This window comes from Gopherus flavomarginatus, chromosome 2 (assembly GCF_025201925.1).
Source record: "Gopherus flavomarginatus isolate rGopFla2 chromosome 2, rGopFla2.mat.asm, whole genome shotgun sequence".
In the NCBI taxonomy this organism is placed as follows: Eukaryota; Metazoa; Chordata; order Testudines; family Testudinidae; genus Gopherus; species Gopherus flavomarginatus.
In genome coordinates, this window is record NC_066618.1 from 279,662,410 (window position 1) to 279,678,063 (window position 15,654).

The 15,654-nt window shown below is 45.3% G+C and overlaps 1 protein-coding gene across 1 annotated transcript in view; it reads left to right on the forward strand.

Annotated features, from left to right (window-relative positions):
• The first annotated feature begins 12,782 nt into the window (after positions 1-12,782).
• The window catches only part of FER1L6 (fer-1 like family member 6), a 140,628-nt gene continuing 137,756 nt past the window's right edge, over positions 12,783-15,654 (forward strand). The window contains exon 1 of the mRNA XM_050940492.1: positions 12,783-12,900. Coding sequence (XP_050796449.1) covers positions 12,881-12,900 — 20 coding nt within the window. The 5' untranslated portion in view covers positions 12,783-12,880. The remainder of the gene's footprint in view (positions 12,901-15,654) is intronic.

Below are 15,654 nucleotides of genomic sequence, written 5' to 3' on the forward strand. Positions count from 1 at the left end.
CTCTAGCTAATGTTCAATGAAAGGAAACCAGAAAAACCACTTTATTTGCATGCATATAAGTGCTGGTACTTGCCTCCTAATGGGAGGGCTATTGCATGACAAAAGACCCTCAACAGTTTGGTAATGGCTTCTCACTTAACATGCAAGCCACAAACTGCCAGAGAGAGCAGAAAAAAAAAATTCTCTCTGGTTCCCTTTTAAAACCAACTGTTTCTCTCTGCTAAAAAGCCCTTAGCAGAGAAAAGAAAAATATAATATTCCTAATGGCTTCTGGATTCTGTCTAGATCATCCCACCTCTGCCACCATGACATAACCTTAGTCCCAGATTTGGACCTTAGCGTCCAAAATATGGGGGTTAGCATGAAAACCTCCAAGCTTAGTTACCAGCTTGGACCTGGTACCTGCTGCCACCACCCAAAAAATTAGAGTGTTTTGGGGCACTCTGGTCCCTCTGAAAAACCTTCCCTGGGGACCCCAAGACCCAAATCCCTTGAGTCTCACAACAAAGGGAAATAATTCTTTTTCCCTTCCCCCCTCCAGGTGCTCCTGGAGAGATACACAGACACAAGCTCTGTGAAACTACACAGAGAGACTCCCCCTCTCTGTTCCCAATCCTGAAAACAAAAAGTACTTTCCTATTCCCCCAGAGGGAATGCAAAGTCAGGCTAGCAATCCAACACACAGATCTCCCCTTGATTTCTTCCTCCCACCAATTCCCTGGTGAGTACAGACTCAATTTCCCTGAGTAAAGAAAAACTCCAACAGGTCTTAAAAGAAAGCTTTATATAAAAAAAAGAAAGAAAAATACATACAAATGTTCTCTCTGTATTAAGATGATATAACACAGGGTCGATTGCTTAAAAGAATATTGAATAAACAGCCTTATTCAAAAGAAGAATACAAATTAAAGCACTCCAGCACTTATATTCATGCAAATACCAAAGAAAAGAAACCATATAACTTACTATCTGATCTCTTTGTCCTTACACTTAGAAACAGAAGATTAGAAAGTAGAACTACTTCTCCAAAGCTCAGAGAAAGCAGGCAGGCAGACAAAAACTCAGACACTCAATTCCCTCCACCCAAAGTTGAAAAAATCCGGTTTCCTGATTGGTCCTCTGGTCAGGTGCTTCAGGTGAAAGAGACATTAACCCTTAGCTATCTGTTTATGACACTGACCCATTCTATTTTTGGCGTGTTCTGAGTCTTAGTGCTATTTTGTCTGAAATGACATGTTCAAATTGCTGAAAATTCACTCGAGCTTTATTATCGATCACTTTTAAGTTGCTTTTGGCAGAGGTTCCCTCAGTCTGAGGTATATGAAGAAGGGTGATATTTAGCCAGCCACTTGTGGCTGCTCCGATTCGCTGTGCCCTAGGGACGGCTCTGCTGCTGGTATCATGGTGTCTATGTCCTGTGCACTTACCAACATACAAGATGTCTCCCTTAGGGCCAGGTTATGCCTGGCTACTCTGCTGGTGCAGCCAAGGGGGTGGGCACAATTGCAGTGTCTTCTAGCACTCCTATGGTGCTAGTCAGTCCAAAGCAGGATGGAAGGAAATGGATCCAAGGCCCTTCCTCCCTTTGAACCATCTTCAGGAGAGGTGGCTGAGGGTGGGATTCTCTCTGGGAATTAGACACCTTTGTGAATTTCATCCTGAGTGCGCAGGTGTAAAGAGCTGTGTCCTCTCTGCAGTTTAGCAGGATGTGTGCTCCCCTGGGACCTCCAAGAGACCTTGTGCCTGCATGACTTGAAGCAGAATGTTTCCCAGGGCAGGTGGTTCTGCACTGCTCCTATACCAGGGCTGTGGAAGGTCTAATAAAGTTTAGAGTTTCTTGCTAGTAGCTTTCTTAGTTCTGTATAAGCTTCAGTTAGGGCAGGGATTGGCAACCTTTGGTACATAGTCTGTCAGGGAAATCTGCTGGTGGGCTGGGATGGTTTGTTTACCTGCAGCGTCGGCAGGTTTGGCCAATCGCAGCTTCCACTGGCCGCAGTTCTCTGCTCTAGGCCAATGTGGGCTGCAGGAAGCGGCGCGGACCAAGGGATTCAGTTTTAGTCTTGCTTTGTAATCCCTTACTCACATGAGCAGCTCTGACTCACTGGCATAGTCCCATTGAATTTAGAGTTTTCACAGTCAGACCCAACATAGATTTCTTATTCTCTTCATCCCTTTTATATACACATTCACAAGCACTCTGCTTTACATGAATGGATATTTCTTAAAAAAAGAAAAAGTTTCTCTCACATAGGCTGTATATTGTTATTTATTATTACTGAATTTTATTAGCAGGCACCCAACCAATACGAAGCAGAAACCCCACTTTCTGAAGCCAACAGAGACCTCTCTATGGAATTACATTAGACTAGATGAATGATTTTCTTTGCATAAAATGTCTCTATTTATACAGTAAATAATAATTCTTTGCATTTACAGATGAGATCCTTACAAGTATCTATTAATTCTTAGAACCCTGCAGAAGGAATTTGTCCTTTAAAATTTCATGTTGAGATAGGAGCTGACATAACTAAATTTTCATCAACCAAACTCTGTATGTCTACATTAAAATGTAGCTCCTATCGATATAACTTGCCCACTACACCAACTTAATTCCATCTCCGCAAGAGGTACAGCACTTAAATCAATGTAGCTAGGTTGACACAGTGTCAGTGCAGACACTGTGTTGTTTGCATAGACTGTTACTGCCTTTCAGAAACTGTCCCACAATGCCCCAGACTGGGAGTTAAATTGGTGCAAGTGCTCCTGTTGAGCACGCACACCGCTGACACAAGGAATGTAGTGTGGACGTGTAAAACTAATTCGATTACTGCGGTGGCTGGTATGTTGATATAACTTAGGTTGGCTTAATTTTGCAGTGTAGACTTGCCCTGAGTGAGGACCATGAAGTCACTCTGTTGCTGAAACCAGACTTGGAGCAGGCTGTGGAATAGGATCAGCAGCAAATTCTGGGTCCACACTCAATGGAGCTCTTTGGCGCCCCCTCCCTTGATCAACAGCCCACTGCTGAGCCTGCAGCAAACTTGGAGGAGACAGAAGCTGTTGCTGAGCCAGGTAAGTTTCTGACACCATTTTGAAATTTATTACTACAGTAACAGGAGGGTCTTCCACTCTAAGAACCAATGCAGAAGTTAGGAGAAGACCCAACTACCAGCGTGTAGCCACTAAAGGCAGATTGTATACCACCGCTGTGGCATCCCCCTTCTCAGTCCCCGTCACCATGTGGAGTTCAAAATGTGGACCAGGAAATGCAAATAGTAAAGAACAGCTTTAGAGAGTATTTTTACTGGACAAGTACTGATTTTTTTTCTATGATCCTTCAAGTTTTCCTTAAAGTAATAATGGCTTTAAGATTGTTTCTCTCTAGTCATTCAACAGTCTATGGAGCCATCAGGAAACAGTGATGTCTGTGTATGTGTTCTTCTATTTCCAAATCTAGTCCATTTCAGTCAGAGGTGGTCCATGCAGTCCACAGATAACAAGATCATGTGTCCCAGTTATGACTGTATTGCCAGTTTTTGTCCAGAAATGTGCTGGGAGCGAGGATGAGGAAGGCTGAGGAGTCCTGCATGTTTGCATACAGCCATAACAGTGTAAGCCATGTGGAAGCTAAAGCAGCATCATGTTAATTCTCTCATGGACTCTAACCCAATCCCAGTGCTGATAGCTACAAACTTTTCCTGAAGCAGGAACTCCACATAGCTAGTCATGTTGCAGGGAAGGGCATATTTTCCAGGGCAACCTTGATAGCTGACTAGCCCATTCCACTCACAGATGTGCTGTTCAGTCACTTATATGTTGGAATACTTTGGCTGCAACACCGCAGGGGTGGCGCGGCTGGGGCGGCCTGGATCCAAGGGCAGTGCAGCTGGGGCGGCTGATGCGCAGCAGGGGTGGCCCGGCCCGGACCCAGGAGTGGTGCGGCCGGGGTAGCCTGGCCTGGACACAGGGGCAACACAGCCGGGATGGCCCAGACCCAGGGGCGACATGGCTGGAGTGGCCCAGACCTCAGTGTGGCCTCTGGGAGCTATCCCACAGTGCACCATTGTGACCAGTGTAGCTGGGGCGGCCTGACCCAGCCTGGACCCAGGGTGGTGCAGCCAGTGCGGCCTGGACCCAGGGGTGGCCCGGCCTGGACCTAGTGGCTGCCGGAGTGACCCGGACCCAGGCATGGCTGAGACGGCCTCGCCAGGCCTGGGCCCAGGTGCGGCCAGAGGAGGGGCACCTATCCTGCAGCGCCAGTCCCAGAGCTGCTGTGTTGGGTAGAGGTGTCTCTCCCCTCCACCCAGGTGCTGTGGGGAGAGAGAACTAGAAGGAGTCTTTTCTCCCACCATAGCCCCTGAGCACCCGACTGCACTCGAAGCCCCTCCTCCCCAGTCCCACCCCAAAGCTCGCACCCCCTGCCGGAGTCCTGACCCCCACCCCCACCCCAACCCTCTACCCCAGCACTGAGTCCCCTCCCACACTCTGAAGGCCTTGGCCCCACCACATGAATATTGTTATGTGCACCAATATGAAGGTGATGTGGCAAATTAGAGGGAATGCTGCCCACCAGCAGCTTGCAATAACGTCTCCCTGTGCCAATAGGGCACCATTTGAACAGCTGTGTCCTCCAAAATAGAAAAAAAGCCTTTTGGTGCAAGGCCATGCAAATCCATAACATGGGAGTACAAAGCACCCCAGACTTCTGTTGCCCGTGTGCATGCAGCTCCAGCTGTGGTAGGTGCACTTTCTGGCTGAGGGTATGATTCAGTGGCGTATCACTGTCAGAGCTCCATTTAGGGGAAAATAACTCAACTCTGGCTTCACAAAGATTGTGACAACCACAGAAGGCCACAGAGGTGCAGATGGCACTAGCGACATGGTCATCCAAACGAGTCTGTGGACACCTCCAACGGGATCTCAATCTGACAAAAGCACATTCAGAAACCATTCTACACCTGCTGAGAGTGTAATTAAACCTTCTTTTGCCAGGTTCTCTGAGATCAGAGTACAGTTTCATAGGCCAAGGCAAAAGGGAGGATGTAGGATTCCCCAGATTAGTAGTGGGGATAGTAACTCTGTTTATGACAATGTCATTTGGTGGGAACAGTGTCCCAATCTGCCCAAGAATGTAGACTCCTGATAGGTGGAAAACTCTTCATTATGAACTTTTCCAGTACAGCCCACCCTGAAATTCATAAATTGGCCTCTGTGGTTCCTGTGGGCCTGTATACCAGTGGAGTAGTACCATTTATGGTTTATGTACTCGTATTCTCCTGGAGGACAGCAGACTGTGGGTACATGAGTCCCATCAATGGCCCTGGCACAGTTCAGAAACCCCATTTTCTCAATGCCAGCAATTACCTCAGGAACATCTTTAAATCTTGTTATCTTGGGGTAAACCATACACTTGAGTTCCTCAAATACCTCATCCACCCATTTATCCACAGTCGACTTTCCAACATCAAACTGATTGGCAATGGATCAGTACCAGTCCAGGGTAGCCAGCTTCCAGATGGGTATAGCAACCTGCTTCTGGACTGACAAGGGTGACCTCATGCATGTGTCTTTATGCTGGACAGTTGGGTTAAGCTGCTCACAAAGCTCCAGAAATGTAGCGTTTGTTATGTGAAAGCTCTGGACCCACTGCTGGTCATCCCAGCTCTGCATGATGGTGTGATCCCACCAGTCTGTGCTGATAGCACTGTGCCTGAATCACTGGTGCATGGGAGACAGAATCAGCGGCTATGCTGAGCGCACTGAGCAGCATTTGCCAGTGCAAGTGTGCCAGGCCAGGGTATTCTTCCTCCTCTGCCACCTCCTCCATCATGAAATCTGTCTGGTACCTTTGGGCATGGGCCGGTCAGAACATGCTACCAGCATCTCACGGAAGCTCTGCCCATTTCCTGACACAGGAGTGAAAGAGGAAGTTCTTTAAAAGGCGCATCCTCCCTGTTCCCGGATCTGGCAGCTGGGAGCACATGGTCTGAAATGACTCCTTGGCCAACTGTGTTGGTGGGCTGTTCAAACTTCTCGTAACGTGCAGGGTGGGCAGTAAAGTTTTCCCACTGTGCATCACGGTCAAAGGACTAGAGCAACCTCATTTCAGGAGGGCACTAGGGACTCTGGAATACGGTCGCTTTGATTCAGGTCTGCATGCTGCAGTGTGGAGACCAGAGCCCCAGGTTTGAGCCTGAGTTAGAAAAGTAGGGTTAGGAATCAGCGTAGATGCTTAAGCCCAGGGTCTCTAATGTGGATCAGCTGACTCCCATCCCACTAAACCTGGGATTACATTGCAGTGTAGACATGCCTTTAATGGCCTCCGCCAAGAAGCTAGGCATTTTTGAGGTGTAAAAAAGATAAACACCTACAACGTCCTAATATTTATTAGGCTGTACAATACCCCTGTGAGGTAGGTACTATCCCAACAAAAATAACCAGAGCGCAGATGGGTAAACTGGGCCATAGAGAAAGTGTGATTTATCCAAAGTAACACAGCAAATCAGAGGCAGAACCTCAGAATCCTGATTGTCTTTTTCACTGATCACTTAACTGACCATCACCCCTATTACACAATGTAAGGTCATGAGTCTAGCACAGTGAAGGACAAACACAAGAGACAAGACCTTTATTTCATCTATAAGAAAACATAACAGCCCGACCATAATAATAGCCTGGTCTGTTCTGATTTTTACACAGATAATTGTCCTTGTTTAGAAGATTAAGGTTCTGGGTTTAATTTTGACAAGCCAAACCAACAAGCTGCTGTTAACTGCTGTATATTGTGAAGTTTGAGGTGCTACTTATGTGGTAAAAGCCCTTTATAGCCTTGTGAATTGACATACCCTGGGATAAAAGTTGTAATTTACTGGGGTAACTTTTCATATGGTGACTGTCACATGTTCACTGAGTCTTTATTAACTTAATGGTACATATCTGTATCTAAACAGCATTCATTCTACCAATGATCATGTTATCGGCAGTGCTAGTCCTAAGTGGAGAGTAAAATGTAGATGAGCTAATGAATCAGCAATCATGTGTATAGCTACAAACCTGTGCCTTCTAAGTGTTCAGGTATCTGAATATCGCTAGGCTAGAGAAACCATCACTGCTAGCAATTTGTAGAATTATTTTTCCACTGGGAAATGGAAGAAAGAAGGTGGCATGCAAAAAATAGCTGTAGTTGATGTATTATTTATTAATGGTAGAGCCCATGATGTCCTAGGTGCTTTTCTAATGCTCAAGCAAGCTCCAGGGAGCTCATGTTCTAGAGGCAGTCAGAAACATAGGGGAAGGGAACAAGAGGTCATTTATATACAAGTCAGCTCAATTTGCTGGAAGCAACATAGCTGTGACATAGGCCTGGTCTACACTACGAGTTTAGCAGCATTAAAACAAATTAACCCTGCACCCGTCCACACAACAAAGCCATTTTTGTTGACATAAAGGGCTCTTAAAATCGATTTCTGTAGTCTTTCCCGACGAGAGGAGTAGCACTGAAATGGGTATTGCCATGTCTGATTAGGGTTAGCGTGGCTGCAAATTGACGGTATTGGCCTCCGGGTGCTATCCCACAGTGCACCATTGTGACTACTCTGGACAGCAATCTGAACTCGGATGCACTGGCCAAGTAGACAGGAAAAGCCCCACGAACTTTTGAATTTTATTTCTTGTTTGCCCAGCTTGGAGCGCTGATCAGCACAGGTAACCATGCAGTCCCAGAATAAAGAAAGAGCTCTAGCATGGACCGTACAGGAGATACTGAATTTGATCTCTGTATGGGGAGATGAATCTGTTCTATCAGAACTCCGTTCCAAAAAACGAAATGCCAAAACATTTGAAAAAATCTCCAAGGCCATGATGGACAGAGCCCACAACAGGGACCCAACACAGTGCTGCTTGAAACTTAAGGAGCTGAGACAAGCGTACCAGAAAGTCAAAGAATCAAATGGATGCTCATGGAGGGAGGGGCAACTGACGACTGAAGCTATCTGTAGCTATCCCACAGTTCCTGCGCTCTCCAAAAACCATTTGCATTCTGGGCTGAGCTCCCAATGCCTGAAGGGTCAAGAACATTGTCGCAGGTGGTTCAGGGTATATGTCGTCAGCTCCCCCGTGAAAGCAAAGGGAAAAAAATCATTTCTCACCTTTTTTCAATGTCACCGTATGTCTACTGGATACTGCTGGCAGATGCGGTGCTGCAGCACTACACAGCAGCATCCCCTTGCTTTGCCTTGCCAATGGCAGATGGTACAGTATGACTGGTATCTGTCCTTATTGTCCTGTGGGTGGTCGTGGGTGTCTGGGCAGAAATGGGAATGACTCCAGGTCATTCTCTTCTTTAAGTTTTGTGTAATGGAGATTCAGTCCTGCCTGGAATATCATGCCAGCTGGAGGCCTCTGCCTCAGGCTGCTCTCCCAGTCAACAGCACCGTGTGGTCGCACCTACCCCTTGCTACTAGGGCTCACAATCAGATACTTAGATCTCTACATTTTGCTGCAAATAAAAAAATTAAGCTGCTGTTTAGAACTGTCCCCCAACATACATATCCTGGGACATTTTGTATTTTACCAGTGTCAACCAAAGGCCCACACACAAATGGAGATTCAGTCCTGCCTGTGCTTCTATCGTAGTGCTTGTCACAGATTCCCATTTTCAGCTATAGGCTGAGCAAGTGCAGAATGGTGGTTCATTCTACTTTGCTGTAAGCCAACTGCCCTCCCCTCCCCCCTTTGATCTCTGCTTGCAGAGGCAATAAAGTCAGTATTGTTTCAAATTCATGCATTCTTTATTACTTCATCACACAAATGGGGCGATAACTGCCAAGGTAGCCCAGGAGGGGTGGGAGAGGAGGGAAGCAACTGGTGGGGTTGTTGCAGGGGCACCCCCTAGAATGGCATGCAGCTCATCATTTCTGTGGGATGTCTGGGGCTCTGACCCAGAGCAGCCATTTGCCTCTCTGGTCCTTTAGTAGGCTTGCCTGATATTCTAGGCAGGACTGACTCTCCATTAGACAAAACTTAAAGAAGAGAATGACCTGGGGAGTCATTCTCATTTTTGTCCAGGTGCCCCCGACCGACCTCACCGAGGCCGGCCAGGAGCACCCATAACAGCAGCACATGGTACAGTATCACTGGTAACCGTCTTTGTCAACTTGCAAAGCAGCAGACGGTACAGTATGGCTGGTAACCATCTTTGCTAACTTGCAAAGGCAAGGGGATGCTGCTGTGTAGCACTGCAGTACTGCATCTGTCAGCAGCATCCAGTAGACATATGGTGACAATGAAAAAAGGCTGAACAGGCTCCATGCTTGCCGTGCTATGGCATCTGCCCAGGCAATCCAGGGAAAAGGGAACAAAATGATTGACGGAGGGAGGATTGACTGACGACATTTACCCATAACCACCCGTGACAAATTTTTGGCCCCATCAGGCATTGGGATCTCAACCCAGAATTCCAATGGACAGGGGAGACTGTGGGAACTATGGGATAGCTACCCACAGTGCAACACTCTGGAAGTCGATGCTAGCCTTGGTACATGGATGCACACCACTGAATTAATGTGTTTAGTGTGGCCACGTGCACTAGACTTTATACAATCTTTCCAAAAATTGATTTCTGTAAAATCAGAATAATCCCATAGTGTAGACATACCCATACATGGCTAATAAGGGTGAGGAGGTAGCAGGAATGGAGACCATGCCAGAACTGTTGTTAATCATGCTCTGTTTACTGGGAAATCATTCTGCTCAGGCAGATGGTGCCATGCCTGGGAGCCATGTGGAAGAAGGCATGGAGGTGATTGTGTGAGGAGCTGACAAATTGATGGACAAGGTGGGGAACACTGAGTCAATTTAATGAGAGCCTGGATGAGAGATTTGGCTGTAGGGTTTGTTTTTTGATTAAGTGTGAATGACAGCTTCTCTGCCTCCGCTTGGGGGAAAATTCTGTCATCAGATACACATGGACACTTGGGCCAAATGCAAAGGGCAGATGCAATATGGCATGACTTAAGCTCCCTTATATTGTTTTAGGCTCCCTGGGCCTGATTATACATTCATTTATACTGGTGTAGATCAAGAGTGACACCACAGAGGTCAATGGAGTTACACTGATAAAAGAATTAGGACCCCTTGCACTAATATAGACTCCCTTATACTCAGGTGGTGGTGAAAGTGTCAGAGTAGCCCTCACTGTACATTAACTTCCAAACCTTCCAAATGTTCACCTTCCTGTTAGTTTTCCCTCCCCTCTGAGTCTTCCTCCATCTTCATTCCTAGTGCTTGTTTCATTGCACTTGTCTTCTAGCGCCTTTGTTGGTACTGTATAAATAATAATAAAACATCATACTATGTAGAATATAAAACCCAAATCCACTAGGCACCCCTGACAAGTGCTGAGATCTGTTACTGGGGCTCTCTGAAACAGCACAATTTTAACCAAGATAGGATGTTACTTTACATTTTGAAGGGCTAGAATTCAATATAAAGAAATAAGATGTTCCTTATATCCAAAAACAAGTGCTGGAGGTTTCATTTCTTGTTCATGCCCAAGCTGCGTGAAAGATCCTGTGTGGCTTTTCTTCCTTGTTTCCTCATACATGTGACCCTTTTGGCAACACTTGGATACTGTGCTGTGCTGGTAGGGAGAACTGAATTGAACGGACTGGCAAAATTATTGTGCGCCCAGTTATATGTATTATCAGGTGACCAGAATCTGCCCTCTGAGTGATAATGAATGGGTATTATTTGTATCCATCTATTGATCCTTTTCTCCGAGCAACATTTCTCAATATGCGGTGTTGGGTTTCTTCTGAAGAATTTTATATTGCAATGCAAGATGTGTGTGTTTGTTCTCACTGAGGAGGCAGCTGGTTAACTGCAGTCCTCTCCTCCCACTGTGTTCAGTATATCTGTCTTTGTGTTTGATCAGCAGTTTGAGGCCAAATTGCTCTAGTTAAAGTAAACAAGACAATTCCCCGATTCTTCAAATATATCTGCACTTTGTTATGGAAGCCTGAATTTCTTAGGTCTAAGGACTAATACAAACACATTCATAATAATACTTTGGAATTCTATGGCATCATTTGTTGAATGAATTGTCTGAGGATTTCAGATTGTGTTTACAAATGATCCTGGGAAATAGGTAACTAGAATCATTCCTATATTCCAGATGGATAAACTATGGGCACAGAAAGGCCATGTGATTTGTGAGGTCACAGTGAGCCAATGGCAAAGCTAGGAGTAGAAACCAAGATACTTATATTCTCTTCATTCCATGCTCTGAATACTACAACACTTCTATTTGAGAAATCACTGGGGAAATGGAATTCCTTGCATCTTTAGACTTATTTACTGTGCCAGTTTCAATATTCTGGACAAACTCGTGTTGACTTCAATGGGATGTTGGCATGAGTAAGGGTAGCATGATTTGTTTCTTAGTTTGGCTAAACAAGGACGGAATAAATGTGTGTGTTTGGCAGTGGAGAGATGCTAGGAACCTAACAAATATCTGAACAGTGTAACTACTAAGGAAGGGGAAACTTGCTGAGTTTGGTGGTTTGGTTACAAATTCACAATTTAGGTTAATCCAAAGATGCATTAAGTTTTTGGAACCTTTCATGTGAACCTGGACTCAACTTAGACCAAAACAAATCCTACTGGTCAGAGGTGGTAGAACTGGGAGGGCAAGAGTAGGGGCTATCACTCCACCATGGAAATATGTTACCCTCCAATGTTTTCTGCCCCCACAATATCTTGCTAAGGTGAGAGCAGACTCAGAGCAGGATCTGGCTACGTTCTGCCCCTATGCACGTGTGTGTGTGTGTGTGTGTGTGTGTGTGTGTGTGTGTGTGTGTGTGTGTGTGGAGATGGAGGGCAGAGATGAGAACAGGGTGCCAAGAAGAGGTTGGAGGGGCTGCTAACCTATGGTGCATGAGATTGGGCCAGCTAGCAGGATTCCTCAGTCCACCCTGGTCCTGACTTCCAGCCACTTGGAGTTCCTGTGGAGACACCCAGCCTGAGAGAGGGGCAGAAGCACATGTACCAGCCACTGAGGTAGGGTGGGGGATGGGACAGGACACTGACACCTCGGAAGGGGACCAGAGGATGCACAGCATGACAGCCACTGGGGTGGGGTAGGTAGGGAATGGGACAGGGCACCCTCACTGGTACCTGGGCAGGGGGCACACAGGGCACCAGTCACTGGGGTGGGGTGGGGGGACAGTGGGAGGATGGAACAGGGCACCTGGGCAGACAATAGGTATGCATCAGTGGACAGGGCTCCAGCTGCCAAGGAACTGCCATAGAAGGGACCGGCAGTAGGAACTACCAGGATGCCCCTTCCCAACCTGGAGTTCGCTACCCCTTCCCTCACAATTTGTGTAGCTCCTCTCATTCCCCGTATCTGTCCATCCCCTCCTATCCCACCATATCCACTCTCCTACTGATTGCTCCACATCAAAACCATGTGAGATTCCTAAAAAATTCAAATGGAATTTGCTTTATTTTGTTTGAGTTTGTTTGCACTTGAAACTCTGATGCTTATAGTGGGAATGTGAATCCACATAAAGAAAAAGTTTGTATGATGGAGTCCTTGAGCCAAACCCACTGAGTGTAGCATGGCTTCACTAAATAGTTAACTTCACTTGGACACTGTACCACTCTGGGAAATGTGCACTAGAATAAGAAAAGAGTAATAAATGCCATTAAGTGTTTAAACAGCCCCACCCTGCAATGGTAGATATCTCAGTGCGTTAATCATGAACACAGACAGACTCCAGTGCCAGCTGTGAGAAGAGACAACCTGCCTCAGGACAAGTCACTGAAGACAAAGTTGTTTATGGATTATTGACACCGTCCTGCAGTGAGAATAAGGAGAATGGAAAAACTAAAAACAAAGTAATGTGCCTTCTATATTTCCAAGTTTGACTCTGAGAATGAGACACAGATCAGAAGAGAGGCAAATGAGGTCTAGGAGTATATTAAGTACATAGAATTGCTACTGATTGGTTAGGTGATTCACTGAAGGGTTTCATTTATGTAGGCAATTTTTTTTGGTAGATCTTGTTCAATGTTTTTAAATGTCTTTATTTAAGGAAGAGTCATTAATTCCACTAAACTGTAAATGGGAAAAATGTTCACCTTTTAGGCATATTTTATTCTGCTTTAGATTTTTTCCCTGTCTGCAGTTATTTAAACATGTAAGATATTTAGGGCCAGAGTGGGATCCCTTACCATGCTCACTCAAGTAGTCCTATGAAAGTCAATGAGACTGTTTATGGAACTGTTTACTAGTGTGAGTAAGGGATCACAATCTAGTCCTTAAGGATGTCTCCTCCTGTGCACACTCATTGCTGTCAGTGATGTTAATGAGAGTTCTGGGCACAGAGCAAGAAGATAATGCAGAACAAGTCAATACTTAGAAAAGTGCATAAAAAGCCCAGAACCATATTTTTCATTTGGATGTTCATATACAGCTTTGAATGGGATGACTCCTGCAAGCATTCGTCGATTTCAGTGGGATGCATCCAAGGGCAAAATGTGTCTATTTTTCACTGACCAAGTAGCATGCAGCAGATCATCAGCTGGTGGAAACTGTCAAAACGCCAGCCCACCAACTGAAGATTTGCACTTGTGTGTGATGTGGAAAGGACACAAGTCTTTTGCTAGGAGACAGGGGCTTGGGGTTGTTTTTCATACCTGATAACTAGACTTAGATGCAGTATCTGGGTTTTAGCATATTTCTTTGCTTTTACCTAGTTTAATAGCAGAACTGACTGGGATGTGAGGGACCAAATTCTGCTCTCAATTATAATGGTGTAAATCTAGAACAGGGGTCAGCAAACTTTCAGAAGTGGTATGCCGAGTCTTCATTTATTCACTCTAATTTAAGGTTTCACGTGCCTGTAATACATTTTAACGTTTTAGAAGGTCTCTTTCTATGTCTATAATATATAACTAAACTATTGTTGTATGTAAAGTAAATAAGGTTTTTAAAATGTTTAAGAAGCTTCAGTTAAAATTAAATTAAAATGCAGAGCCCCCCGGACCAGTGGCCAGGACCCAGGCAGTGTGAGTGCCACTGAAAATCAGCTCATGTGCCGCCTTCGGCACCCGTGCCATAGGTTGCCTACCCCGATCTAGAATAACTTCACTGACTTCAGTGGAGTCACTTTGGATTTACACCAATGTAAGTTTGAGCAAAATCTGGTCCAAGGCATTCAGTTGATTTGCCTGGCTATAATCAGGCTATAGACTATTGCGTGGCTTTGTTTTATTTGTGAAGAAAAGAAAGCTGTATTAAATTTGCTTGGTCTGCTTTCCTAACTGATGCATTATAGGCAGGTGTAAGTTAAAAAAGGGCTTGTAGTAGCCTAAATGAGTTTTAGATCAACCAAGTCATTTTTTAAAATTGTTATGTTATTAAATTTGTTTTTAAAACTGGGAGAGGCACCCAGGACTCGATTCTGAGTCATCTCTTGCTTAATGGGACTGATCCAAGCCTAGTGAAGTCAATGAGAATGTTTCTGTTGACTTCACTGGGCTGTGTATCAGACTGCATATTAAAGAATGTGCAGTATTAGAGTAGAGCAGATTTTGAGATACTTTGAACTGTCTAGTAGTTCTGGGATTATTCCAGAAGTATCAGAGGGGTAGCCATGCTAGTCTGGATCTGTAAAAGCAGCAAAGAGTCCTGTGGCACCTTATAGACTAACAGACATTTTGGAGCATGAGCTTTCGTAGCTCATGCTCCAAAACATCTGTTAGTCTATAAGGTGCCACAGGGACTCTTTGTTGCTTCCAGAAGAAGGTGATAGTAGTTTGTTTTCGTGTATTTGACTTAACGCATTTTGTGATGATGATGAACAAGTGGTAGCCGATTTATAGGAAAGTATGCCTGTAGGAACAACGAGGAGTCCTTGTGACTCCTTAGAGGCTAACAAATTTATTTGGGCATAAGGTTTTGTGGGATATAACCTGAAACCTATGCCTGTAGGGATCTCCATTTCATCTGTCTCAAAGTACTGTGTGTCACAGTTCAGGGCAACTGCCCCTGTGGTTCCTCGAGAGCGCCCCTGTGTCTCCTGGCTCCTCAGTGTTGAGCTGCCTTTCTCTGCAAACCTCAAGCAGTGAACTTTCTTTAGCTGTTTATGTCATTTTCCCATTTCTCTTTTTTGCTAATCTTTTCCTGAAAAGACTGTGAGGCACTTTGTGCTTTTTCCTTCTACAGTGTTTGCTTTCACTGCTGTTGGCACTTACAACAAATCACAGTCATAGACCCCACCACTGCCATCATGTATGTCACAGTTCAGGGCAACTGTACCTGTATTCCCACCCCCTCCCTTGTGGTACCTTGAGGGCCCACTCTAGGCTCTAAGCTCCTCAGTTGTCACATCTCTTGGTCAGACACCCACAGTTTTCTCCCTTGTGACTTGGGTTTTTCCTGGCTGCACAATTCCCTGTTTATGTAACCTACTCACCTCCTGGATGTGGTGGTCTGTCTCATCTAGTGGCACCGAGACCCCTTAAAGAGAGCGAGAGAGCAAGCAATTAATGACTCTGCTCTACAGCCTTAGCTAACAGCCATATGGCTTTAAGCTCCAGAGATCCCAGGTTCAATTCTGCCCACTGATGACTGGGGTCTGTTGGCAT